This window comes from Centropristis striata, chromosome 24 (assembly GCF_030273125.1).
Source record: "Centropristis striata isolate RG_2023a ecotype Rhode Island chromosome 24, C.striata_1.0, whole genome shotgun sequence".
Lineage (NCBI taxonomy): Eukaryota > Metazoa > Chordata > Actinopteri > Perciformes > Serranidae > Centropristis > Centropristis striata.
In genome coordinates, this window is record NC_081540.1 from 5933334 (window position 1) to 5960691 (window position 27358).

At 38.8% G+C, this 27358-nt stretch overlaps 2 protein-coding genes across 2 annotated transcripts in view; one reads left to right on the top strand and one right to left on the bottom strand.

Moving 5' to 3' along the window:
• stradb (STE20 related adaptor beta) lies at positions 1-11945 on the bottom strand. The gene is made up of 12 exons (XM_059327870.1): positions 11354-11945; positions 10390-10607; positions 9214-9294; positions 7194-7296; positions 6964-7085; positions 6254-6362; positions 6023-6146; positions 4672-4843; positions 4479-4583; positions 3262-3518; positions 3132-3174; positions 1-1887 (listed from the first exon to the last, which is right to left on the bottom strand). The coding sequence occupies exons 2-12, from the start codon at positions 10399-10401 to the stop codon at positions 1726-1728; spliced, it is 1290 nt and encodes a 429-aa protein (XP_059183853.1). The 5' UTR covers positions 10402-10607; positions 11354-11945; the 3' UTR covers positions 1-1725.
• The window catches only part of trak2 (trafficking protein, kinesin binding 2), a 20735-nt gene continuing 4995 nt past the window's right edge, over positions 11619-27358 (top strand). Inside the window, 12 exon segments of the mRNA XM_059327869.1 lie at positions 11619-11734; positions 15778-15965; positions 17261-17446; positions 21505-21564; positions 22469-22545; positions 22640-22756; positions 23583-23801; positions 23917-23995; positions 24084-24214; positions 25579-25653; positions 26121-26258; positions 27152-27231. Coding sequence (XP_059183852.1) covers positions 15911-15965; positions 17261-17446; positions 21505-21564; positions 22469-22545; positions 22640-22756; positions 23583-23801; positions 23917-23995; positions 24084-24214; positions 25579-25653; positions 26121-26258; positions 27152-27231 — 1217 coding nt within the window. The 5' untranslated portion in view covers positions 11619-11734; positions 15778-15910.

Here is a 27358-nt window from a genome sequence, read left to right on the forward strand (position 1 = left end):
TAAAACTTCTATAACTTCTCAAGTTTTGCATTATACTTAAAAATCATTCTGAATTGATCATAATAAGCAAATTGTTCACACAACACATCCATAAAGAAATCAGTCACAGCTGAGAGGAGGTTTATAAATCAAATGTTGTATATTCATATATCATTTATAATATGTGTATACAGTTTATATATATAAGGCTCATACAGCTACCATGTCTGATATGTACTGTAGATCACAGTTCTCACACGCAGTACATTTAATCACAGTTACACACAGATCAACATGTTGAGAAAATCAGAACAAAGGTTGAGAAGTGGTCACAGAGCACAGGAGAAATATTCATCTGGTGAATCACTGACGGTTAGATTAGAGCAGGAGAGCTTTTTATCTACTGAACGAGATATAATCCCAAATCTGCACCTTACAGCCCTGAACAGTCACGGTCCAAACAGTTTAATTTCTAGAGATAAAATGATCCTGATATCTCGGAGAAAGAACATTGTGATAATGAGATTATTAACTTGTGATCTAGAGATTCAAATGTTTGGACCGTGACTGTTTCGAGTGTGAGAAGATGTTTTTTAATGACTGTACATATGGTGAACACTATGTGCATATATGTTCAAACATACAGCAGAAATGTATTTACATTGGTCAGTTTTTAGACAAAATCTAATAAAAATTGAGTTCTCAGAAAGGCCTGAAGACAATAAAGGAGTAAAATGTGCAAGTTTATCAAATAAACAAGATATATTTTGATTAGTTTGACTTATTTATGGCTCATTTTGCAAATTAAACACAGTCCAAGCTCATTTTTTATTTCAACTTTTGCTGCAAACTGATCCGAATCAACTGAATGTGAGTCAATAGGAAATAGGCTATTATAGTAATAGGCTTTATATTTTCTAGCCTATATTTTTTCTTGTTTGTGCAAATTGTCACTATAAAAAGTATGTAGAATTCACTAATAGCACTTCAAGTTTGCACCTTATTAGTGGTTGTACAGACGACTATCACTGGATTATTGTTATAATGACGAAAAGGTAAAATTGTGAATATTGTAAATATTCTATATTAAGTTCTGCAGCTAGGACGGTCTCAAGTGAATTTGTGACGGACATCAGAGAAAATGTTTGTGTTTTAAGTCTGAAAACCTCTGATATAGATGAATATATATGCACATGTGTTGTAAATGTCTTTTTTATGTACTTCAGTATTCCTAATAACACCATAAAAGGAAAAACTACCTTCACATAGTCACTTACACTTCTAGGGGTTTTATAAGTACCTATTTGAATTTAACTTTTTATCTATTTACTTGTATTTTGTAAAAAATGGCCATTATCCATTAGAATATGAAAATGCACCATACAAGCAGAATACTGTTTAGCCAAGTTGTTTTACAGAGTATTTCAAAGTGGATTTTTTTCCTTAATCTCAGAGGAAGTACGTGATTATCTCATTAGTGTTTTGACTCTTTTACAGTCCATTATTATTAATAGTGTTATTATTATTATCATGGATCAGAGCAGCGTCTTTGATCTTTCACAGTCTCAACCCAACTCCACATATGCATCAGACAAACACGTAAAAAAAACTAGAAAACTACGTAAAAAAGGCTCAGAGAGTCGGGTTAATAATACAAAATAAAAGCACAGTAGGATTTGGCCTCATTGCTTTGTTTTGATTGTCTTGTGTTTGGCTTTGCTAGTCAGGATTCAGGAGGATTCGGGGTTAGGAGAAGTCCCACACGGCCTCGAAGGAGTCGCTGGAGGCCGAGGTCGGGGCGTGGCAGGACGGGGCCGGGGGGCAGGACACCGGAGGGTCCTCGGGGCTGGTGAGGGGCACTGCTGGGTACATGAGGCTGAGGAAGGTGTCTCGAGTGTGCCTCTTCACCTGTCAGGGAGAAGAAGAACTCTGTTAAAACAATGCAACTACATTTATTTTAACACATCTCTTAATTAACCTCTAGAGAGACATGTTTGTCTCTTTTTAAGGGCAACAGAGGCTCTTTAAGGGGAGATAAAAGCTGAAAACTAGGCGCCACTCAGAAGTGTGTATGTATATATATATATATACTACCGGTCAAAAGTTTTAGAACACCCCAATTTTTCCATTTTTTATTGAAATTCAAGCAGTTCAAGTCAAATGAACAGCTTGAAAGGGTACAAAGGTAAGTGGTGAACTGCCAGAGGTAAATAAAAAAAGGTAAGCTTAACCAAAACTGAAAAATAATTTACATTTCAGAATTATACAAGTAGGCCTTTTTCAGGGAACAAGAAATGGGTTAACAACTTAACTCTATGGAGTCTTGGGCTATTTTAATTCTTTGTAATTTTCTAAGCCTTTGTAAGTCATTTTGTGTATTTTTGTGTATTTTTTTTTGTCATTTTGTGTCTTTAGGTGTCTTTTTTGTCATTTTGTGTCTTTTTTGGTCATTTTGTGTCTTTTTTTAGTCCTTTAGTTCAACATAAAATGTGATTTTGAATCTTTTTTTTATTTTCAAAACACTATCATGCTCAATAAAGAATTTTAAATGTTGCAAATGTGCGTTAATTTCAGAGTAGACTGAGACATTAAACTGCATCATTTTCAATTAAATTCTGGAAAAGTTGGTGTGTTCTAAAACTTTTGACCAGTGGTGTATATATATACATGGTATAGTATGCATAGTTTGCAGAAATTTTATAATAACAGATTTCTTTGCATCTGCAGAAATAACACGTATACTGCATGCAAAAACCTGCATTTTTCTGCCCCAAACTTCATGGAAATATCATGAATTGAACCCATTAAGATATGTTAAAGTTAAAAAGTCAAGGGACCCCTTTAAAAAATGTCCATGTCAATTTTTCCTTATTCAGAATGAAGCCAAACTTTGCAGAGTTACTCAGACTCAAGATATCATGATAAAGGTCTTAGGTCGTCTAGTTTCATATGATTTCTTCACTAGCTTTAAAACTGAGCCCTCTGCAGCCTTTTAAAGACATTAATGAGGGCTGAGATCACAGGCTGTCTGGCAGGTCTATGAGGGTTTTATCCAGGAGGATAAAAAAGCCTTGTGGAAGTTCACAAAGAAATGATTTTAGATCAAAACAGAGCTCCAGTGTGAGGAGGAGGCATCACGACTGATAACCCACCTGTTTGAAGAAGGCGTGGGTCAACAGTGTGGATGCTGACGGTCTGAGAAAGACAGAAACAAGACACTCATGATTCATTTATATCAGATTATTAGTGGAATAAAGCAGCCTGGTGCTTTAAGGTAGCGACCTGCGCTCAGGCTGCTGCTGCAGACACAGCTGGACCAGGTTGTGCAGAGTGGCCGAGTGGTTTTTGGGGGCGGGGCTCTGAGGTCGGTCTGTAGGAGGGGCGGTGGCGCTGTGCGTCAGGCTCCCGGTGGCCACGCTCTCCCCGATGCCCGAGTCCACGCCCGATCGGGACACCTTCAGGCCGCCCAGCTCGCCCAGCGGGAACGGAGCCACGTCCAGCAGGCAGCAGTGGGAGCCGCGCAGCTTCTGAAGCAGCATCTGAACACAAACGGCACTTTAAAGCTAAATGTGCATACAAACGGTACGTTTTACTGCAGCAGAAACACTGCATCGGTTCTGCAGCAAACAGCTTCTGATAAAGTGCATAAAGTGGGCATGTCACATCCAAAAAAAGCAAAAATATTTCATTAAGGATCATATGAAAGAGAGAAAAGCAGCCAGAGTTCCTGCACAGATTTTAGTCTTGGTGTCTCTCCCGATTTATGCAACTCAGACCGTTTAGGGACCCCAGGATGCACAAATGTACAAATCGTTAGCCTCATAGCATAATTGCCTAAGTCATATTTTGGCCAAATTGTGATATCTGCCTAACTTTACTCTCCTACCACTGCTGCATCTTTCTGCCTTATTGCCTATGTTCTCCCTATCAGAACACTTGTTAGAGTCCAAAATCACTTTCTGCCTTAGTCATCTCTTTGACTTAGGCATTTTTGCCGCTACATACAAACCAAACTACATTATTTATATGTAAGAGAAAAATTGCCTTAGTCAGGGCATATTCTGCCTAAGTGACTTTTATCTGTTATGAAATCAATGCGTTTAATTTTTTATGCAAACTTACTGTTACACCATCAATTAAAAATACCAATGGGCTTACTAAAAATTGTGTTTTTTCTTGTTTTCCGAAAACGTTCAAATATGACTTAGGCAAATATGCTATGAGGCTAATGATATACAGCAGGCGGAAATAACAGAAACATTTATACTGCACGCAAAATCTGCATTTTTCTGCCCCAAACGTCATGGAAATATCAGTAATTGAACCCATTACGATATGTTAAAGTTAAATAAATAAATGTAAATAAACCGAGGAAAGCTGCACATCCTCTGAATGCTCTCGGTCTCTAGTTTGTGGCTGTAAAGCTTCATGTGGCTGTGATTATCCCAGAGGTCACAAACGGCCTTTTTAAGGTGTTTAAATGGATGTTTGGGTGTTACCTGAGTGGGGGCCATGTCCTGGAAAGGCACCCTGCCGCTGACCAGCTCACAGGCCACAATACCCAAACTGTAGATATCAGACTTCACTCCATAACCGTGCAGGTCCTACTAGAGCAGAGACAGCATCCATTAGAACAAAGCTAAAGGCTGTAGTACTGCAGCTGTTAGAATCATTTAATCTGGGAGTCCCGACCTGTCGCAGGAGCTCGGGGCTGAGCCAGGGCAGCAGGGCGGGGCTGTGGTGGGGCATGTCGAACACCACCCGCATCCTCTTCCCCTCACGCATCATACTGTAAACACTGTGCAGCCCTGAGAGGTAGACACGGCCCTCCTCCGACAGCAGGATATGACTGGCCTTCACCCCGCTGACAGGAGACACACAGACGGTCATTTCTCAAGAATATTATGCATGTTATCATGTTGCTACATACATGAAACTAGACGCCACACATCATCTGAAAGCTGGGAACATGATGATTAAGCTTTGATTCAATGTAATGATTGTGTTTTTATATTTCAGACGGCTCAAAAATTGATCAAAATTGACAAAAAATCCCTCTAAAATATCACATTTAGAAACATAAACCTTGAGGAACACCACAGAAATATCCATTTTTTCTGGAAACCACTGAGAAACCCTCTTATTGTGAATAAACCCAGGAAAGCTGCACATCCTCTGAATGTCTCTAGTTTACAGAAAATAATTAATGTTTTTGTCTTTCTAATAGAAAAACAACAGTGGCAATACAAAAAGGGTTAAAATTCTGGAAATGAATGAATATTTGGTAGTTTAGTTAAGGACAGTAGTTGGTTAAAACACTTAATAATACATGTTTGTCCTTTAAGGTAACAAGTGGGAGTTTTTCTTTTAATTTGATGCTGCACAAAAAATAAAAATGCATGAAAATCCATGTTATTGTTAATTAATGGTATCATCTAGGCTGTGGAACAATTAAAAATGAGGTATTTTAGTAATGCACAAGGTTTAAGGAGCAGAAAAGCATGACACATTTATTTTTTTATCAGTATTAGTACCAGGCTCACTTTAGTGTCATAGAAGTGCAATACATCCTCTGAATGCTCCAGGTCTCTAGTTTTGTGGTTGTAAAGTTCCATGAGGCTGTGATTATCCTAGAGGTCACAGCAGATCATTTTATACACTGAGCTCAAGATTCACTCACTAACATCATAACACATGAAGGACATTGGGCTCATTGAATCCACAAGAGTCTCAGCTTCTAAGTCCAGTATGCAGAAATTTTAAAATAACATATTTCTTTGCATCTGCAGAAATTACACATATAATGCATGCGAAAACCTGCATTTTCTGTCCCAAACTTCATTGAAATATCATGAATTGAACCCATTAAGATATATTAAAGTCAGAAGTCAAGGGAACCCTTTCAAAAAATCAATTCTGACAGACAGCTGGATCATTTCTCAAGGTTATTATGCATGTTATAGTGTTGCAACATACATAAAAATACACTATTTTCCCCCTGTAATACAGACATTTCTTCTAACATCTCGTGTCCTCCACTGACCGGTGAACGTAGCCCATCCGGTGCAGGTACTCCAACGCTTTCAGCACGCCGTACAGCAGGTACGCTATCAGGGATTCACTCATTCCATCTGGGAAATATGTTCTGAGTAAGGTGTCTGCAGAGCCTGCAGGCAAGAAGAGGAGCAGGTCAGTGGGATGTGAAATCAGCAGCGATTTATCTCAACATCCACTTCTTTTCTACAGTGTGTGTGTGTGTGCAGCTGCGGCTGACCGTAAGCCATGAGCGGAGTGAGGACCCAGAGCTGGCAGCAGGAGCTGAACACCAGGCGAGAGGTCAGCAGGTTGGGGTGACGGAACAGCCTGGACAGCAGGACCTCGTTCTGGGGTTTGAGACAATCAATCAGTCAATCAATCAGACTTTATTTGTATAGCAAATATGCAAAGCAGTTTTTTCCAAGCATTCTGTATATCTCCTCTAAATGTCCCTTTTTATTTTATTTATTTATTTAGTATTATTATTATTTGTTTGGTTTTATGTGTATGTGTATGTATGTATGTATGTATGTATGTATATTGTGATTTTTCGTTTTTTATTATTGTTTATTTGGCTACTGTTCACCCCTCCTGTTTTTCTTTGAGGGGGAGAGAGTTGTATTTTCTCATTATCATTACTATTTATTGTTTTTTGCTTATTTTATGTGAATGTAACTCTCTGGTTCGGGGGGCGGGGGGTTGTTCTAAAAGGGGGGGAAATGGGTGAATTGTACCTTTTCTGATTGAATATGTATTATGTCCTGACAACCCAATAAAGATATATATGAGAAAAAAAAATATGCAAAGCAGAAAGTTGCATCTGTAAAGGATGCAGAGCGGCACATATGTTGAAAATGTCAAGCAATTTTATGAAAGTTGACCTATATTAATGGTGTGATGAAAATGATTTGGGGTAAAATAAATGTCAGTTTCTGCACAGCAGCTCACCATCAGCTGCAGCAGCTCCTCCTCGGTGCACTCGTCCAGGTTGGTTTGTTTGACGGCGACCAGCTGGCCGGTCGGGATGTGGCGTCCCATGTTCACCTGGCTCAGGTTATTGAAGCCCCTCCCTGTGACACACAGACACCATTTAAAGTGTGTTTTCAGTTGTTTTATTATTTAAAAAATGGGTATAAATGAGTTCTTAATGACTCTAGTGTGTGCTGTGGCGTTCTCACCCAGCTCAGAGAGGAGCTGGTAGTGGGCCGGCTCAGCTGACAGCCCTGTGATGTCATCGCCACCTGCTGGGCCTTGCAGAGTGTATTCAGAACCGTCACAGCTCTGTGCGCACACACACACACACACACACACACACACACACACACACACACACACACAGACACACAGACACAAACACACACACACACACACACACACACACACACACACACACACACACCTTTATAAACAGTCTCAAGACTCAGTGGATCATACTAGTAACTCTCAATTTAAATGTGGTTTACGTTTTCTATGCCCTTCATTAACTAATGACCAGTAAAAACTGAATCCATATAAACTGGTGCACGTCTCCTTCCTTTACAACATAATAATGAATGGAAAAATATCTAAAAGAGGGGAAAAAAACTGAAAACTTAAGTACAGTCATGGAAAAAAATATTAGACTACCCTTGTTTTCTTCAATTTCTTGTTTATTTTAATGCCTGGTACAACTAAAGGTACATTTGTTTGGACAAATATAATGATAACAACAAAAATAGCTGATAAGAGTTTAATTTAAGAGCTGATATCTAGACATTTTTCATGGTTTTCTTGATAAAAACCAATTATTTTTTCCATGACTGTAGTTACAGGTGAAGAACTACCGTGCAAAGACTTTTTCAATTACATTCTAATACTTTTGTGCTAAGATCCAGTGATAAAGTTCACGTACTGCCTCTTTATTATTCTGACATAACGGTACTGTGGTGGTGAGGTAATGTGTGAAGAGTCGATGTCCACCAGCGGGTGGCGCTGTGACTCTGAGCAGAACAAAGGGGTTGGAGGGGGGTGGGGGGAGTTGGTGATGCTTGCAGTTTTAGTGATGCAGGCAGATTTTGGGGCATCAGACAGTTGCAGGAGTTTCTGATGCAGCTTTGTTTAAAACACACCAGCTGAGTGTGTTTTATACATTCAGACCCAGCGTTTAGTCTGTACCATCAGGAGGGAAATGTGACAAGCAGTACTTTTTAAATAGTTAGTAGTAATTACTAAATATTGAGTACTGCGTTATGAATTATTGTAGTAGAAGAATATTATTATTCTGGTGAAAATCTAATCAATAATGACGATTATCTGACAGTTACAATGATATTTTACTTGTAAACCAGCTGTACAGTCATGGAAAAAATGATTAGACCACCTTGTTTTCCTTAATTCCTTGTTAATTTTAATGCCTGGTACAACTAAATATGCATTTGTTTGGACAAATATAATGATGACAACAAAAATAGCTGATAAGAGTTGAATTTCAGAGCTCATATCAAGCCATATTCCATGGTTTTCTTCATACTGATTTTGGTTGTTATCAAGAAAACCATGGAAAATGTCGAGATATCAGCTCTTAAATTAAACTCTTATCAGCTATTTTTGTTGTTATCATTATATTTGTCCAAACAAATGTACCTTTAGTTGTATCAGGCATTAAAATGAACAAGAAACTGAAGAAAAGGGGTGGTCTAATGATTTTTTCCATGACTATATCATGGCTCTGTTTCACTAAAATACTATTCATAATAATAAAAGTATTAGTATGTAGTGGATTCCATGCCAGGAACTTTATTTTGGTATGATAAAGTAAACATTATGTAAATTTTGTGATTGTAATAAATTCTAGGATGGATACTAGATAAAGTAGCAATCCATCCAGCCACAAAGGCTCTGAAGAAGAATATAAATACTGAGTTGCATTATGGGAATTGTAGTATCCACTGATTATGAAGCTTGAAATGAGGATATTTCAGCCTCTATTGCACCAATTTTGACTGCTCATGTTTAGTATTTCTTGTGAGTCGTGCTACAAAATTGATGGAGTGTCCTTTTAAGTGTTTCCAGCAGCTTTACTGGCTGCAGTGTTATTCAAATAGTTGCTTCCTTTCAGGGCTGAGCAGCTCCAGATACATGACAAATGAACAGTGATGATACAATGAAGAGCATCAGTGTGACGCCTGTCTCCATGCTGACAGCGTCTTGGCTACTGACCAGGAACTGGTGGCTGATGTCCTCATAGGGCTCCTCTATGTCCAAGGGCTGGACCTGAGTGTGGGAGATGCAGGAACAGTCCTAGTGAAGGGAGGGGGGAGGGGGGAGGGGGAGCACAGGTGAGACATGCCCTGCAGGACAAGGAGGAGGAGTGGAGAGGAGACATGGAGCCTGGGAGTGGAAGGTGATACACTGGGAGGGTCAGAGATGAGGCAGAGAAGCAAGCATCTGGGAATACGGGCTGTGAGGGCACTTACAGGGCATTTTATCGGAAGAGGTGAGTGGAAGAGAGAATTAGAGTGACGATAACAGGCAGCAAAGAGGCAGCTGAGTGAATGAAGTGTCCCAACAGAGCAAGATAAGAGCTGCATACATAATTAGACGCCCATTAGATGTGAGCAGATAAATATGAGGTTTTCTAATCTATATTAGCCCATCATAAATATAAACAATCATGGGGAAAATAATTAGACCATTGTTTTCTTCAATTTATTGTTCATTTTAATGCTTGGTACAACTAAACGTACATTTGTTTGGACAAATACAATGATAACAAAAAAAAATAGCTGATAAGAGTGTAATTTTAGAGCTCATATCAAGCCATATTCCATGGTTTTCTTCATACTGATTTTGGTTATTATCAAGAAAACCATATAAAATGTCTCGATTTTTCATGGTTTTCTTGATAATAACCAAAATCATTATCAAAAAAAACATGGAAAACAGCTAGATATCAGCTTTTAAATTAAACTCTTATGAGCTATTTTTGTATTTATCATTATATTTGTAAAAAATAAATGTACCTTTAGTTGCACCAGGCATTAAAATGAACAAGAAACTGAAGAAAAGGGGTGGTCTAATGATTTTTTCCCATGAAGAAAACAAGGGTGGACTAATATTTTTTTTCCATGACAGTCTATATGCAGATGCAATTAGGTTTTCAAGCAAGCTATCCAAAAGTAGATTTAAAAAGCTCATATATATGTATATATATATAGCTCATAAAAATGCAAATTTGATAATCTGACAAACAGATTGGTGCATCGCCCTCCGGAAGCTCCTGAGTGAGAGAGTTGCCATATCCCACCAGCAGCAGACTCGTGACTATAAGTCTACCAGGTCACAACTCGGCAAAAAAATAAAAAAAAATAAATCCATGCAGCGTGAAATTCTTACCAAGAAAGACATGGAGTCCTTTTGGCGACGGTAAAATCACAGACTCTGGCATTCATCCGCTCACAGGCCGAAGGAGACCGACCGCGGTGGAGGAGGGAGACAGGAGGAGGATGGAGAGCAGCGGAGTAACTGGAGACGAGCGTTGAATCCCCCGATAGACTAGAGAGCAGCCAGCATCCAACCAGCCATTCATCCATCCGTCTGCAGCTTCTCCAGATCTGAGATATGAGACAACCGCGTCCAGTCGAGGCGTAAGAAAAATTATGAATGAACCTACACCTCCCCGATGGGAAGATAATATTCTCACTTAGTTATTTTTATTCATGATGTGCTGTGAAGACGTAACGCGAGGCTGCAGTCGTTGGTTGCACTTTAAAAAAAAATGTTTGTGATCATTTTTTTATTGGTTTTTCCATTTAGTTTTAAACAAACAAACAAGCAGATGTGGGAAGCAATAATAGCAACAAAGAAGATAAAATGGCAGTGTAGCATAACAGACAAACAATAAATAAATAAATAACAATGGCAATACTACCAACCAAACATATCAACAATATTGAGCGTTGAAAAATAAGAAAAAGGAAGAAAAAAAGTATTTAGATTTAATAAAATCTCAATGGGATTCAATTACACTTCAAGGTTAAGATTAACTGCAGCCATTTTAGCTTAACCAAACACAACTATTATTACTCAAACACACGATTTAATATCATTAGTTAGTAGCATATATAAGTAGGTAGTAGTAGTAGCATTTTGGGTGATATTGGATTTTTTTTTAAAGTCGAAAATATGACATAAACAACAAAAACATGACACATAATACGCACATTTTGTTCTCCGGTGGCTAGCTTACTAAAGTAGCCATGGTTATAAGTCTTTTAACTTATTTCAGCTCAGTTAAAAACCTAATCTTATACTTATTGTGTTTATTTGAAGTGGGTTGAAATAAAAATAAGCTGTTTACCTTCTTTTCTTGGCAGCAACTCGAAGTAAAAAAACAAGTTAAAAATACAAAGGAAAGCTTGATGTTCTAAGCGCCGTTTTTGTTTATAAAGTTCATTCTCTTCCACCCGAGTCAAAATTACTTTTCTTTGTGCTCAAAAACTATCATTTTATTGCTGTTAAAGTCGAGCCGCACGACGCGAAAATCTCGTTTTTTTTGTTGTTGACAGGACTTTTAATTTGACACAGATAATTGACGCGGGGTAAAAACGTCACAGTCGCACGCTGGTGACGTACAGCTCCCTCCCTTCCGCCCCATTGTTTCAGGTTTTGGTCAAAAGATCGACAACACGCCACATGTAACACTCGGATTACACATGCTGCGGAATAACACTGACATAGGGTGAGTTTTATAACAATCAAACATATTTATTTAATGTATTTATTTCTGTAATGGAGCTCCTCGGGTGAAGGATGCTGCCTGTTGGAGCTCAAGCTGTCATCATCGCCCAGCATAGAAAAACATTTAAATCGCTGCGTTGGCTAATATTTAACACTTTATAAATAATACGCGTAGATTATAATCAATTAAATATTCATAAATGACTTAAAACTACCAGCTGGTTTATCGGATTAGCTCTTGTTTCATTAAATGTTAGCATCTGTTTGTCTTCAGGTATTACGGTAACTGTGATAGCTTCATGTCATACAAATAAACTTGTACCGTAATACATGGAATATATGTGCGTTAAAAGTTGTACATGAAGAGGGATTTAACGAAAATATGGAAATAAGACACCCAAATCAATAATTTTGAAAAGTGAGCAAAATATATTGCATACAGTGGGATCTTTTTGGTTAGTTCGGCATGTAAACAACCCACATCATTTTTATAAATATAGCCTCAATTTCTTGTTTTTCCACATCCCAGCAAGACAGATGACACCAAAAACATTCTGTAAATATAGGCTACATATTATCCATATAAATATGTATATGTATATTTAAATCACGCCGTGTTGGAGAGTAGCTATTGAGTATTAATTACACATGTATATGTTTATCCAAACTACTATCTATATGTATAAAATATGTTTAAAAGCTCATATCTCATAAAAATGAGAATTTGATGATGTCAATGTTAGCAATAGAATATAAGGTCATTGTAAATTGTACATGAAGCTTACTCCGTCTATTTAAAGAGGGATTAAACGAGAATATATATAAATAAAAAACCTAAATCATTAATTTTGACAAGTAACCACAATATATTATAAACATTGAGATCTTTTGGTTAATTTCGCTTGTAAATAACCCACAAAACTTGATAAGTACAGCCTCAATTTCTATTTTTTTCCACATCCCAGCAAGGCAAATAACACTGAAAAACATTCTGTAAATGTACATATTTCTCCAAATAACTATTTATATGTATATTTAAATCACGCCATATTGGAGAGTAGCTGTTGAGTATTAATTACATGGGTGTCAATTGTGTTTTACTCTATTTACTTATATATGTTTACTAACTAGCATTGCATCTTTAAAATGTAGCATTTTTAAATGGAGTTTTGTCTGATCAGTTTCTCCACAGTTAAGGGTGGCACACATACAGTTATTGACATTATCATAGAGTTCTACGTATGCATTGTTTTCTTCTTTGGTTAGGGATGTCAGCTGATGTTTTAGTCAGAGGTTTTTGGATATGCAGTTATATTTTCCCATGCACTCACATGCTGCTTCCATTTGTCCTATTTCTTTCAAAGGGAGCCCTCAGGCCATGTCCAGTTCATAAGATGTAAGATAGGTAGATGCTGGGAAACGACACAAGTGAAGCTGAAAACAAATAGAAGCCAAGAAGGACATTATATTTCCACAACAGGTTAGAGTGTCTGGTGTGGAAGTATGATTGTATTATTCATTGTGACCTCAGCTCAGACCGGAGTATGATAGTCAGATAGTGACATTCCTGCTGCTGCACTCGCTGTAGGTCACTGTGGATAAGAGCATAAGCTGAATAAAAAGATTAGACATGAAGGGAAATATAAAAGCTGATGTGAGCAGACAGCTGTGACAGACCAGTGTTGTGCATAATGCTGCAGAGTTACTGCTATCTTGCAGCTGGGCTAACATTTTACACATTTAACAGTGTGCAAATGATCTGTTAGCACCATTAAGTGGCGGTTTCTCCAGCAAAAGGAAAATCCCACATCTCCATTTACCTCTATTAGCTATTCATAATGGACAACAAAACAGTTTTTTGTTTAACCTTGTCAGTAGATGCATCTTTTTGTTATTTAATCTGCAGACGAGTCCAGGCTGTATCACAAACACGAAGCTGTCTGGCTGTGACACCGTTACTCGTGGGATGACTCAGAGGCACTTGGTCAGGATCAGCAGTGGCATTTTAAATGAGGACAAAGACAAATCTTGATTTAAAAGATGTTCCTGTGGTGAATATGAATATAACTGGTGCAGACTTTCTTTGTCCAGCTCATCTTGATGTCTGTAGCGACTGAAAATGATGTTGTTTTTTTGCACGTATTGGAGAGAGACATTTATAATTCCAATAGCAGTGTCATTAATGGGTCAGTACAGTATATCTGCCAGGCCTCTGCAGCCAAACAGCACTCTCTATAAGGCTGTAGCATTATGTGCATCACATTAATCTTCTCTATGGAACAAACAGCTTCAGCCTCAGTGTTATGTAAGCAGAGGGTGAATGTTGCCCAAGGACTCAGTCTTTCCACAGGCATGCCTACTGATACACACACACACACTCGCACACAGATACAAGCAGAGAGGTCAGTGGTGCAGATGGTACTGGGGCTGTAATGGATGGTTGGATGTCTGAACCTGCACAGTGTCCTTTTAGTGTTTAATCATAACTGTTTCTTTAACTCACTGTGAGTCAAACCACAGACAACACCCTTAACAAGCTATTTAAATGTGAAGTGTTCCATGAATATGTTTTGTTCCACCTCTATCCTGATTAACAAGTCACAGTGGTAGCCACACCCTAAGCAAGATCTGCTTAACTCTAAATGTGACCATCATTTACTAAATGAATATCATGCTGTGGTCATTTTACATTATTTTTGGGTATTTTTGTGTCTCTTTTGGCCATTTTACATCTTTTTTTGGTCATTTTGCATCTATTTTTTTGGTCATTTTTTGCCATTAAAAAATGTTTTGGTCATTTTTTTTTTTTTAACACCCTTAAAAAGCTATTTTATAAGTGTGCCATGAATATACCTTGTTCCACCTCTATCCTGATTAACAAGTTAACACACATGGGACCATCATTTTCTAAATGAACATCATGGTGTATTGAAGAAGACTTGAAACCATCATCTGAGATCATAAACTCATGAGGAAAGTCTTTAGTGAGGTGATAAATCCAAGTGAGAGTAGGGTCAGTGAATCGAACTAATGACGTGTCCACAGCTGGTTTCTCATTTTCCTAATTCTCTGCTGGGATCCCTTTAAGAGGAGCATCCTGTCTCACTCCTCCAGTCATCCCTTTAAGTCCTGGAGCAGAGAGTCAACAGGATGTGGGAGGACTCTGTCTCACCCCTCAGCCCTCCCTTAAAACTCCATGTGGCACAAAGAGGGAAAGTGAAAGAAAATAGCTGGTCTGTACATGTCCGACATCGAATTCTTAATAATTAAAAAAAATAAATCCATCTCAGTAAAAGTAAAAGTCTTGTAGCTCAAATATTATTATTATTATTTTTTAAATTTAAATAATCTCTTTTGTGGGTTTTTTTTGGTAATTTTGTGTAATTTTTTGGTAATTTTGTGTCTTGTTTGGTCATTTTCCTTTTTTGTCATTTTGTGTCTTTTTTGGGGGGGTCATTTAATTAGAGTTTTTCTCACACTCTCTTTTTATACTTAAATTAACTCTTATTATAAATATTATTATTTCTCATTTTGCTGCCATTTCCTTGATTCGTCCTTTATTCATCCACATTTTTAAAAAAAATCTCTTTCTCTCCATACACCATATAACTGGCCTGTATTATTGTTCCTGTCCTTTTCCTGTTTGTTATTGTTTGTCTTTTTATACAATAATAAAAAAAATGGCAAGTTAATAAACCACAAAATGTTGCATTATGTTAGACCCAGAGCCAGATCAATCCAATAAACTGGAACCAAAGAAGAAAAAAAAGCCTTGTAGCTTATTGAACTCTTAAGGCATGACTGATGTAATCTAAATCGTTAAATCAATCCAACAAAGCCTAAATGAAACATAAAAAGTCCTGCAGCGAGCACTGTGGGAGGAATGGTTTTATCATCAGCAGCCGAGTGGGACGAGTCGAATGAATGTTGTCAGCAGCCTGGAGTCAGATCTGCTCTATAAACTCACAGATCGACCAGCACACTGAACATCTTTCACCACTTCACTGGTTTTAATTCCTCTCCTCTAAACTCCTCTCTCCTCAGGTAAAGGTGTGTGTGGGCACCACCCTCAGTGCTGCAGCAGGATGGGGATGTCACAGCAGTAGCAGTAGCGTTTTCTGTCCAGCTGTGTGTGTGTGAGCGGGGACCCTCCCCCCTCCTGCTCCAAGGACAGGACATGTTTGAAGTGAAACCCCGGGCGGTGGAGAAGAAAGAGTCCAGCACTGAGACAGGTACGGTGTTATCTGTAGAATGGGTAGGTTAGTGTCATTATGTGTCTTTTTCGTTCATATTACACAATTTTTGTTCATATTACACAATTTTTGTTCATCTTGTGTATTTTTTTAGTCATTTTATGTATTTTTTTTGGTCATTTTGTGTCTTTTTTTGGTGGGGTATTTTTGGTAATTGTATGTTTTTTGGTTATTTCACATTTGTTTGGTCATTTTGTGTCTTTTTTTGGTAATTTTGTGTCATTTTACATTGTTTTTTTTGGGTATTTTTGTGCCTTTTTTGGTCATTTCACATATTTTCTATGATCATTATGTGTCTTTTTTGGTCATTTCACATATTTCTTTGGTCATTTTGTGTCTTTTTTTGGTCATTTCACATATTTTTTTGGTCATTTTCTGGTCTTTTTACATCTTATTTGATCATTTTGTGTCTTTTTTTAAATGCTACCCTGCCATTGTCCTGCTGCCCTGCAGTACAGTATGCTTGGTGCTATAGTTAGCCCCTTCTGTCCCAGTAAACCACATACTTGCTCAAGTGGAAGGACATTGGCTCTAACTGTTCCTGAGCCAAGAACACACACACACACACAATCACACATATTGAAATGCTTCATCAGCCCACACTCTCCCTCAAAACACATTCACTGCAGTCTGATTTCATCTTTTTACAAAATAAAAGCATCTCTGATCATTAACTGATATTATCATTGATGCATGATAAATCCTTGATTTGTTTTCAATGCAATGCATCGACAGTATTACAATATAACAGCTGGTAGTGTCCTCCAACAACAGAATATAAAAAAATGCACTCCCTTAAATCTGTTGATATAATATTATTATTATTTATTATTATTTTAAAAAATAATGATCATTTAGTCGTTATAATCAGGACTGAAGTTGGTTCAAAGACGTCATTAATATTAATATATGTTTTATTGCGGTTGATGCAAAGGGAGATTTCTGTCATCTTAAGTCTTCAGAGCAAGTTTATAAAATGATTAATTAATTAAACATGCACAAAAAATGTCTTTTTTGGCTATTTTGTATCTTATTTGGTCATTTTGTGTAATTTTCTGTCATTTTACGGCTTTTTTGGTCATTTTGTGTAATTTTTTGGTCATATTACTTAATTTTTTGGGCACTTTGTGTCTTTTTTTGGTCATTTTATGTCATTTTTTGGGTCATTTTATGTCTATTTTATGGGAGATTTCTGTCCTCTCAGGTCATCAGAGCAAGTTTATAAAAGGATTAATCTTAAACACACACAAAAAACTTGATGTTCTGACCCACAGATGAGGGTCTGGGCAGCAGCGGGAAGCGTTTCGGCTCGCTGGGCTCGGGTTCGGCCGACTCCGGCTCCGTCTACCTGTCGGACAGCCAGGACTGGGTGGTGTCCCCCAGCTGCTCGCCGGATGAAGGCCCCGGCCAGCACAGCGCCATCTCCCCCCTGCTGGCCGAGGAGACTTTCCGCTACATGAGTAAGTTTGATTTCAGGCCAAAACTTATTAGTTATTAGTTGTAGTTTCTGTTGATCGGTGGAGCCTCAGAGAGCAGATGGTGTGTTTGTTATCAGACACGTGAGGGAGCACATCCTCTTCAATCACAATCACAGGGATTTAGAGTGGATATTGTTTTGTGCAGGGTTGTCATGTGTCAGTTTCTCTTTGCCCAGACAGCTCTGACTGACTGACTGTGTGTGTGTGTGTGTGTGTGTGTGTGAGGGAGGGGGAGAGGAATCCAGTGATCATGCCAGAGTTAAGTGTAGTTCAAAGCCAGAGTCAGAGTCACGGGACAGACAGTGATGAGACGGGAGGAGGGAGGAGGGATTTAGAGAGGATGAAGACAGGACGCTAGAGAGACGGCTCGGACCATGCCGGTTCTAAACGTCCACAATGAGGAGGTTTATGACAGCTTCGCTATGGAAGGTGAGTGTGTGTGCAGGCATGATTATGGAGCTCAGTGTGTGTGTGTGTGAGACAGAATGAGAGAGAGACATGTGAGCCGGTGTGTCTGCAGAAACGGCACCAGTAGTGTCTGCAAGGTCAGGCAGAACGTGACACGCTAGAGGGGAAAGTGTGTGTGTGTGTGTGTGTGTGTGTGTGTGTGTGTGTGTGTGTGTGTGTGTGTGTGTGTGTGTGTGTGTGTGTGTGTGTGTGTGTGTGTGTGTGTGTGTGTGTGTGTGTGTGTGTGTGTGTGTGTGTGTGTGTGTGTGTGTGTGTGTGTGTTCCTTGACAGACAGGAAGAGGGTAAATCTGATGCTTGTGTGTTTACATTCAAACAAGTTGTGGTATGCAGTTAGATAGACGCGACTTCCTGTCTCTGTTTTTCTCACGCATGAACGATCTGCAACACAAACTGTACTTGCTATCTGTGTTTGAGTCATTTTGTGGCACATTTAAAGTATTATTTAATATGATTTGGTTACTGTTCAGTAGGCAAATTAGGCAGCAGTTAATAATACAAAAGCATATTCAGAATTTAACTGATACACTTATTTGGTCATTTTACTTTTGTCTTTTTTGTTATTTTTGGGTCTTTTGGGTCATTTTACATCTTTTTTTTGTTATTCTTGTGTCTTTTTTTTATGATTTTGTGCCCTTTTTTTGGTCATTTCACACACACTCAACTTTACTTTCACATTTGATTGAGCAAAACTGATCCTGGTTGTTTAAATAAGCATTTTTATCAAGTTAAATTCCTACTTATTTGTGTTTGTAAATATTATTTTGGTTATTTTTGTGTCTTTATTGGTGATTTGACATCTTTTTTGGGCCTTTTACGTCATAATAGGGTGGTTAGGTGATGCATGCATGAAGCTACTGTCCTACAGAAGAGCAGAGCAGAGAGGAATTCAAGTATAACATGTGAGATTGTTATCGGTTTTGTGTTTATGAGCTGCACGTGAGAGCGAGGGGGTACAGTAAGGGAGTCTCGGTTTCATGTTTCAACACTTGCCCCACTTCTGCCTTTTAAAATCAAACACGTCCTATTCATAGAGCCTGATGCACTCCAACAGGCAGAGCATGATAATGTTCAAGTTCCTCCGGGTCGTCGGGGGGAAGTGAAGCAGTGTGTGTGTGTGTTTGTGTGGTTTTGATGTATTTAGACTCTTGCTGATAATGGGATAAATATTTCATTATTCCTATATGATGATACAAGCATCTCAAGGATCAAGTGGCCTGATTTTGTGTCGTGTTGTGAAATTAGAAGCTTTCTGACTTGGCAAAATGCTGTTTGAGCTGCAGAAACTTTACACAATTACTCTATTTTAATGCAAAGTGATGAGTCAGAGTGGTGACACATGGACCGAATTTATCCCCAGGATAAGACTCCCTGTGATACACTTTTGTGGTCATTTTACTTCTTTTTTGGGTAATTTTTTTGTCTTTTTGGTCATTTTACTTCTTTATTTGGTCTTTTCACTTCTTTTTGGGGGTCATTTTGTGTCATTTTTGGTCATTTTTCATATATTTTTGGTATTTTGTGTCTTTTTTTGGTCATTTTAGTCCCTTTTTTTTGCCATTTTACATCTTTTTTTGGTCATTTTACTTCTTTTTTTGGTCTTTTTTTTTGTATTTTTGTGTCTTTTTTGGTCATCAACTTTACTTTCACATTTTATTGACCAAAACTGATCCTGGTTGTTTAAATAAGCATTTACCAAGTAAAATTCATACTTGTTTGTGTTTGTAAGTATTTTTTCTTACACTACACTTTTAAATCTGGTGTTAAAGTTGTTAAAAATTGTTTCTGCAGCTGGTGTAGCTGGCGTTTGTTAGTGCCAAAGGTCCAACCGAGCATAAATAAAAATTTCCAGAGTGTTTCTTAACAAGTCATCTATTGACCGTTGCCCTGTGTGCCAGCAGTCCAAGAATCAATATGAAAATAAAAGCAGCAATTATGTTACACATTGGACTCAGTTATGTATTTTACAGTGACCAGAGTTCAGTCACTTCAGTCTTCACTATGTGTCTGCAGTGTGTGACTACATTTAGAGTTAAATCTGTAGTTTTAATACAGTTTTTGGTAGATTATAATCAAACCGGACTCTGGATGTAGTTTCTGCAGTGACAGCAGGTAAAAGGATCTGTGTGTGTGTGTGTGTGTATGTACAGTAACATGAGAGATAATGTGCATTGTGTGTGTACAGTGTGTGTCTTTCTGCGTGAAACAAAGATAGCTCTGTAATGCAGAGGTTATTTTTAACCGGAGCAGAGAGCAGCGTCCCGGTCCAGAGGTCACCGTGGGCCTCAGATTACTGGACCACAGCTCTCAGCCATGTCAGCAGCTGCTGCACTCCAGGCTTTCTAGCACGGCTTGTTGCATTTAATTCCTGATTGTTTTAATAACAGCGAGGAGAGACATTGAGCTGCAAAGTGCTGAAATCAAATACAGGGTCGCAAAGTTTATCTTTTACTGCAAATCTGACGAAAGTGTAGTCTCTGTCTGTATGTCTGTCCTTCAATTTTCCCGACAAATGTTCAGATGATTGACTCATTTTGTGTTTTGTTTTGGTCATTTTACGTATTTTTGGGGTAATTTTGTGTCTTTTTTTGGCTATTTTACGTCTTTTTCTGGTATTTTTGTGTCTTTTTTGGTATTTTTTTGGTAATTTTACGTCTTTTTTTGTAATTTTACATATTTTTAGGTATTTTTGTGTCTTTTTTTGGTCATTTTACGTCTTTTTGGTCATTTTACGTCTTTTTTTGGTCATTTTGTGACCTTTTTTTGGTCATTTCACACACACTCATCATCAACTTTACTTTCACATTTGATTGAGCAAAACTGATCCTGGTTGTTAAATGGGCATTTTTATCAAGTTAAATATAGTAAATATAGTTAAATTTTTATCAAGTTTAGTTAGTTAACTGCTGCACTCCTCATGCAGGTCCTGCAAAAATAAGTGATATAAGGGGTACTGAATTGACTGTATGTCAGACCATAAACGAGACAAGAACTGACTTGCACAGCAGACAGGGCAGCAGTTAAGTTAAACGTGCTACAGGCTATTTTCTGCTACTTTCCAGCTTGCAGTAGTTGTCATATTTTTTGTCATGGGAACGCAGCAGTTAAGGATTTGTGTGGGCTTGTTTTTAATCTACAGAAGGTAGGAAAACTGATAGACGAATGGGCACTAATATAACAAAAAAGCAAATAAAATGTAAAAACTATAGTTTTGTCCGTCCAGTGGAGCTACATTAAGGTCCAGAGTCTGTCTGTTTTTAGTAAAAGGCAATGTTTCAATGATTAGAGTTGCCACTTTTCTTTGAACAGGTGGAAGGGCGAGCGGCTCAGCGCTGGTGAAACACACTCAGGTGCTAAAAGTGGACGGGAACTAATTGATGTGTAGATTCTCAACAAACTAATGTCCTAAATGAAGTTGATTTATTGAAACTTCAGCTTTTACTCTCAGCTTCTTCCTTCCTTTCCTCCCTTTTCATTCCTGTCTTTTTGTCCCGTTCATCTTAAAACAAGCCGGTTTCTGCTTGTTCACCTTTTTGAACTTTCCCTTCTTCTTCTCTCTCCTGTCTCTCTCTAGCGTATCTTGCTTTGGAGCCCTCTTCTTATTCCCACCCCGGCTCTCAGAGCCTCTCCAAAGGTATCTTTCTCTTACTATCTGCCTGTTCTGCTCTGCGACTTCTTCGTGTAGTGGCAGTGTGAGAGAGGGGCTTCAGTCCACACACCTGGAGCCCCTCTCTGCTTTCTGCATGTACAGTCATGGAAAAAATGATTGGACCACCCTTGTTTTCTTTAATTTCTTGTTAATTTAAAGCCTGGTACAACTAAATGTACAGTTGTTTGGACAAATATAATGATAACAACAAAAATAGCTGATAAGAGTTTAATTTAAGAGCTGATATCTAGACATTTTCCATGGATTTATTGATAATAACCAAATTCATGATCAAGAAAATCATGGAAAATGTCTAGATATCAGCTCTTAAATTAAACTCTTATCAGCTATTTTTGTTGTTATTATTATATTTGTTCAAACAAATGTACCTTTAGTTGTACCAGGCATTAAAATGAACAAAAAATTGAAGAAAACAACGGTGGTCTAATCATTTTTTCCATGACTGTAGATGACAGCAGACAAGAAAATTGCCTAGTATGAATCTGCTGTCTGCAACAGTAGACTGCTTTTAGTAGTGTTGCACTGTATTGTGTGTGTGTGTGTAGAGTACTATTGTGGCTTCTTGACAGTCAGACCACCAGCAACCACATTACCATTTAATCAAACAGCCTCAGTAGAGTTTCAGCAATATGCATGACATATATTACAGCCACATTAGTTCCTGATCGGCTGCAGAGGAAGTGGCTGCTCTCGTTGCTTGTGGTCTAAACATTTTATTAGCTAGAAATTAAACACGGCATGCTGCAGAAGTGTGTCCATTAGTTTGGAGTGATATGGTGGTTTTATTGACTGTACAGTGTGGCATGTGCATGCTGACTGAATGTGTTTGTTTGTGCGGCTACTGAAGTAAAATGCTCTCTCTGGTCAGTCCTCAGCGGGGATCGTGTGGAGCAGATGGCCAAGACGTACAATGACATCGAAGTGGTCTCACACCTTTTGGCCGAGGTAGGTGTCCCAGCACTTCTCACAGTTTGTTTCATATTAAAAAGCAGCGTCTAATTGGTTTAATTGTCTTTGTGCATGTGCTTCTGTTGGACAGCGGGACAGGGATTTGGAGCTGGCAGCTCGGATTGGTCAGTCTCTCCTGCAGAGGAACCACCTGCTGCAGGAACGCAACGAGGCGATAGAGGAGCAGCTCGCTCAGGCCCTGGACCAGGTAGCTCTTCTTTCATTTAAAACTAAGGTTTTTTATTCTGATTTCTGGAGCATAATCATGCTGTACACTTGGCAAAGAGTGAGTTCATGGTGAAATTGGAAGACGGAGCTGTCTGACTTGGCAAAATGCTGCAGAAACTTTATACAATTACCCTATTTTAATGAAAAAGTGATGAGTCACTATATCTTTTTTGGTAATTTCACATATTTTTTTGGTAATTTTGTGTCTTTTTGTCTTTTTTTGCTCATTTCACATCTCTTTTTGTGGTAATTTTATGTCTTTTGTGTCTTTTTGGTCATTTTGGTCATTTTACATCTTATGGTCATTTTGTGTCTTTTTTTTGGTCATTTTACATATTTTTTGGTAATTTCACATAATTTTTTGGTCATTTCTGTGTCAATTTTTGATCACTTTACATATTTTTTTGGTCATTTTATGTCGTTTTTGGATATTTTATGTCTTTTTTTGTCATTTTATGTCTTTTTTGGTCATTTCACATATTTTTCGTTATTTTGTGTCTTTTTGGTCATTTTACGTCTTATTTTGGACATTTTGTGTCTTTTTTTGGTCATTTTACGTCTTTTTTGTGTATTTTTGTGTCTTCTAGTGAGGGGCGAAAGTGTATCGCTGTTAAAGGAAAGGTGTATCTTGATTATATAGTTTATTATAGTAATTTGAAACAACATCGTATTCACTCCAAATTTAGTGAGCTGTTCCTTGACTCATGCTAGACCTTTTCAACAGGTTTCATGAAAATGGGGCCCATATTTTTCCCATTATCCTTCTTTCCAGTAATAACTCACCTCACGACCTCTCTGTCGTCCAGGTTCACCAGCTGCAGCATGAGCTCGGTAAGAAGGACGAGCTGCTGCGGATGGTGGCGAGCGCCTCGGAGGAGAGCGAGACCGACTCCAGCGTGTCCACGCCGCAGCGGCACCCTCAGCCGCTGGGGGGGACCACCGCCGCCGCAGCACTCAGCCAGCTGGAGTCTCTGCAGAGCAAGCTGCAGGATCTGGAGGAGGAGAACCTGGCGCTGAGGTCTGAGGTACGAGACAGTAAGAGGAAGGGGAAGCTTTGAGTTATCACATTTTGAGAAGTTAGTAACAGCCAATTATTGTAAATATGATGAGGAAGTTCTTACCTCTTCCTCTCGGCTCCAGGCCTGCCAGCTGAAGACCGACACCATCACCTACGAGGAGAAGGAGCAGCAGCTCGTGAGCGACTGTGTGAAGGAGCTCCGTGAGTGAGACGCACAAACATTCACACCGGAGAGACGATGGCTGGAAGGTTAGAACCTTTCTAACTTGTGTGCTTGTTCTGGTTTCAGGTGAGTCCAACAGCCAGATGGTGTCTCTGACGGACGAACTGTCGCAGAAGAACGAGGAGCTGCTCCGACACCAGGAGGAGATCGCTCAGCTGCTCTCACAGATCGTTGAGCTGCAGCACAGAGTGAAGGAGGTGAGAACACGATATTTATTTAAGACTTGAACGACAGGCAGAGTTTAGGAGCTGGACTTGCCCTGGGTTGACTTGTCTTGGGACTTGATATTGGAGGTTGGGGGACTTGATTGTGACTTGACATTGGAGCTTGGTGGTCTTGACTTGGGTATTGGAGAAATTGTCTTTGGACTTGATGGGGGACTTGGTGGTCTTGATTGGGACCTGACGTTAGAGCTTGGGGGTCTTGACTTTGAACTTTGATCTTGACTTAGAACTGGATGGGGGACTTGGTGGTCGGGACTTTGGTCTTGACGGGGGATTTAGTGGTCTTGATGTTGGACTTGATGGGGGACTTGATGTTCTTGACTTGGGACTTGGTTTTGCTGTGTAACTTGGTGATCTTGACTTGTTATTTGGAGGTCTTGACTTTGGACTAACTTGGTGTGGGCTTTAGTGGCCTTGATTGGGACCTGTCATAGGACTTGGTGGTCTTGATTGAGACTTTATGTTAGAGCTTGGTGGTCTTGACTTTAGACTTTGTGATCTTGACTTAGAACTGGATGGGGGACTTGGTGGTCGTGACTTGGGTCTTGACAGGGGACTTGGTAGTCGTGACTTGGATTTTGATGGGGGATTTAGTGGTCTTGATGGGAGACTTGATGTTCTTGACTTGGGACTTGGTTTTGGTGTGTAACTTGGTGAACTTGACTTGTGATTTGGCGGTCTTGACTTTGAACATAGTGGTATTGATTGGGACTTGATGGGGGGGCTTGGTAGTCATGACTTGGGTCTCACAGGGGATTTAACTTGGTGGTCTTGATGGGGGACTTCACTTGGTGGTCTTGACTTGGGACTGGATGTAGGACTTGATGCCGATGATTCAAGACAATACATTGGAAGGAAGTCTTGGCTACAGTGCTTTTTCACTGATTCCAAGACTTGTGTATTGGAGGACTTGACTTTGACTTGATGGGGGACTTAGTGGCCTTGATTGGGACCTGAAGTTAGAGCTTGGTGGTCTTGACTTTGGACTTTGTGATCTTGACTTAGAACTCGATGGGGGACTTGGTGGTTGTGACTTGGGACTTGGTCTTGCTGTGTAACTTGGTGATCTTGACTTGTGAATTGGAGGACTTGACTTTGGACTTCGTGGTCTTGATGGGGGACTTGACTTGGTAGTCTTAACTTGGGACTGGACGTGGGACTTGGTGCTGTTGATTTGAGACTATATATCCGGAGAAAGTCTGGCTGCAGTGCTGTTTCAGTGATTCCAAGACTTGGTGGTCTTGACTTGGGACTTGACACCTGACCTGCAGAACAATGACTTTCTTGCTGTGTGTTTAAACTTGTGTGTATGTGTGTGTGTGTGTGTGTGTGTGTAGCTGGCTCTGGAGAAGGAGGAGCTGAGGATCCACCTGCAGGCGTCTAAAGAGGCTCAGAGGCAGCTCACTGCAGAGGTAAAACCTCAGATCATCAACACGTCTCGCTTCATGTCTGAGAGTTTATTTAATCTAAACTTGTCCAGAATCACATTAAACTGATGTTTATGTTTGAAGCTTTAACATAAAGTGGCAACTCACACTTTGCAGGAGCAACAGTGAATTAATTAAACAAGTAATTTAATTCAATTTTTATAATTTAAGTGCCTCATTTAAATAGTGGTTAAAATGATGTATTAAATTAATCTTTTAATTACTAATTATGTTAATTTTGTGAATCTGTTAATAAGTTTAGCAATTTAAAACACTCTGGTTGACAAATTAAATAAAAACATTTACAGCCTGAATGCCTGATTCAAATATCTATTAATGACTTTCCTTTGCTTAATCGATTCCTGCGTACAGAAACAAATTAATTGAAATAACTGCTGCTCCTTTGTGTGTGTGTTTTTGTGCATTTCTGTGTGTGTGTGTTTGTGTTGCAGCTGGATGAGTTGGCCGACAGGAATGCGGAGTGTGTGGAGATGCTCCATGAATCTCAGGAGGAGATCAGAGAGCTGCGCAGTAAAAACACTCCCTCTGCTGGGATGAGGAGGCACCTCTCCTACGGCCTCTACCCCATGGTGAGACACACTCAGCTTTTACAGCAGCACAAGAAGGAAATACACCAAGTCACAATTTTGTATAAGGTTAAATTTCATATGTTATCCCTCAGGGTGCCAGCACATTTCATTCTTCATGTGTTAATAGTTTTGGCTGTGTTCATGCATTTGGCATGAATTTTGTCCAGATTGTGTATTTTTATTTGCTCTTGATATTTCCAGTTCAGCTCCTGCAGTAAGGCTGAAATACACTGAGGACAAACAATAGTTTGTTTTCAGGTTGATACACTGAAACACATTCAAAATGCTGTTTTTGATCTCACTAATGTGAAAGCATAATACATGCATTTTATTAAATCTGGGTGTCAATCTGGGCTTTGGCCTTGGAATTGATCATTTTTACTACTTTCCACCAGATTACATCATTTTGACCATATTCAGTATAGAGAAAAAACATGTGATTTATACACACAATCCATGCACACAAGCATGAACTGCTTCAAATAAATAAAACATGGGACATCTAGAATCACATCAACGATGAGACATGACACACTCGGAACAAAAAAAGAACAGGTCTATAAAAATGGAGGCGTCATGACATAAACCTGGCATATAAAGGGTTAAAATATTCAAAAATTAATCAGTGTTTCATATAAATAATTAGGTCAGATGTAGGGGAAAAATCAGTCCAATGAAAGTAGAATATCATAATGTAGAATATTTTTTATAGCTTGCTTTTATAGAGTGCATTTTATGCACTAAGCAGTACAAGTGTTTGTATTTGACAATGCAGAAAAAATTATAATGCAACAAAATCAGTGTTGCTACTAATCATTGACAAGGTCTAGGCTTTGCATAAAATTGAAACCGGCCCTGAGCCTTTAAAACTGTGTGTGTGTGTGTGTGTTCAGGACTCTCTGGCAGCGGAGATCGAGGGCACCATGAGGAGAGAGCTGAGTGTCGAGGAGGAGACCGCCGTCCAGGACCAAAGGTCAGAAACTCAAACTTAACAACCAAAAATAAAAAGGATTGAATTGATTTATACACATTTAAGTGTGGAATTTCATTCATGTACGTGGAGATTTACATGTCTAATTACAACAAGAAAGGAACTTTGA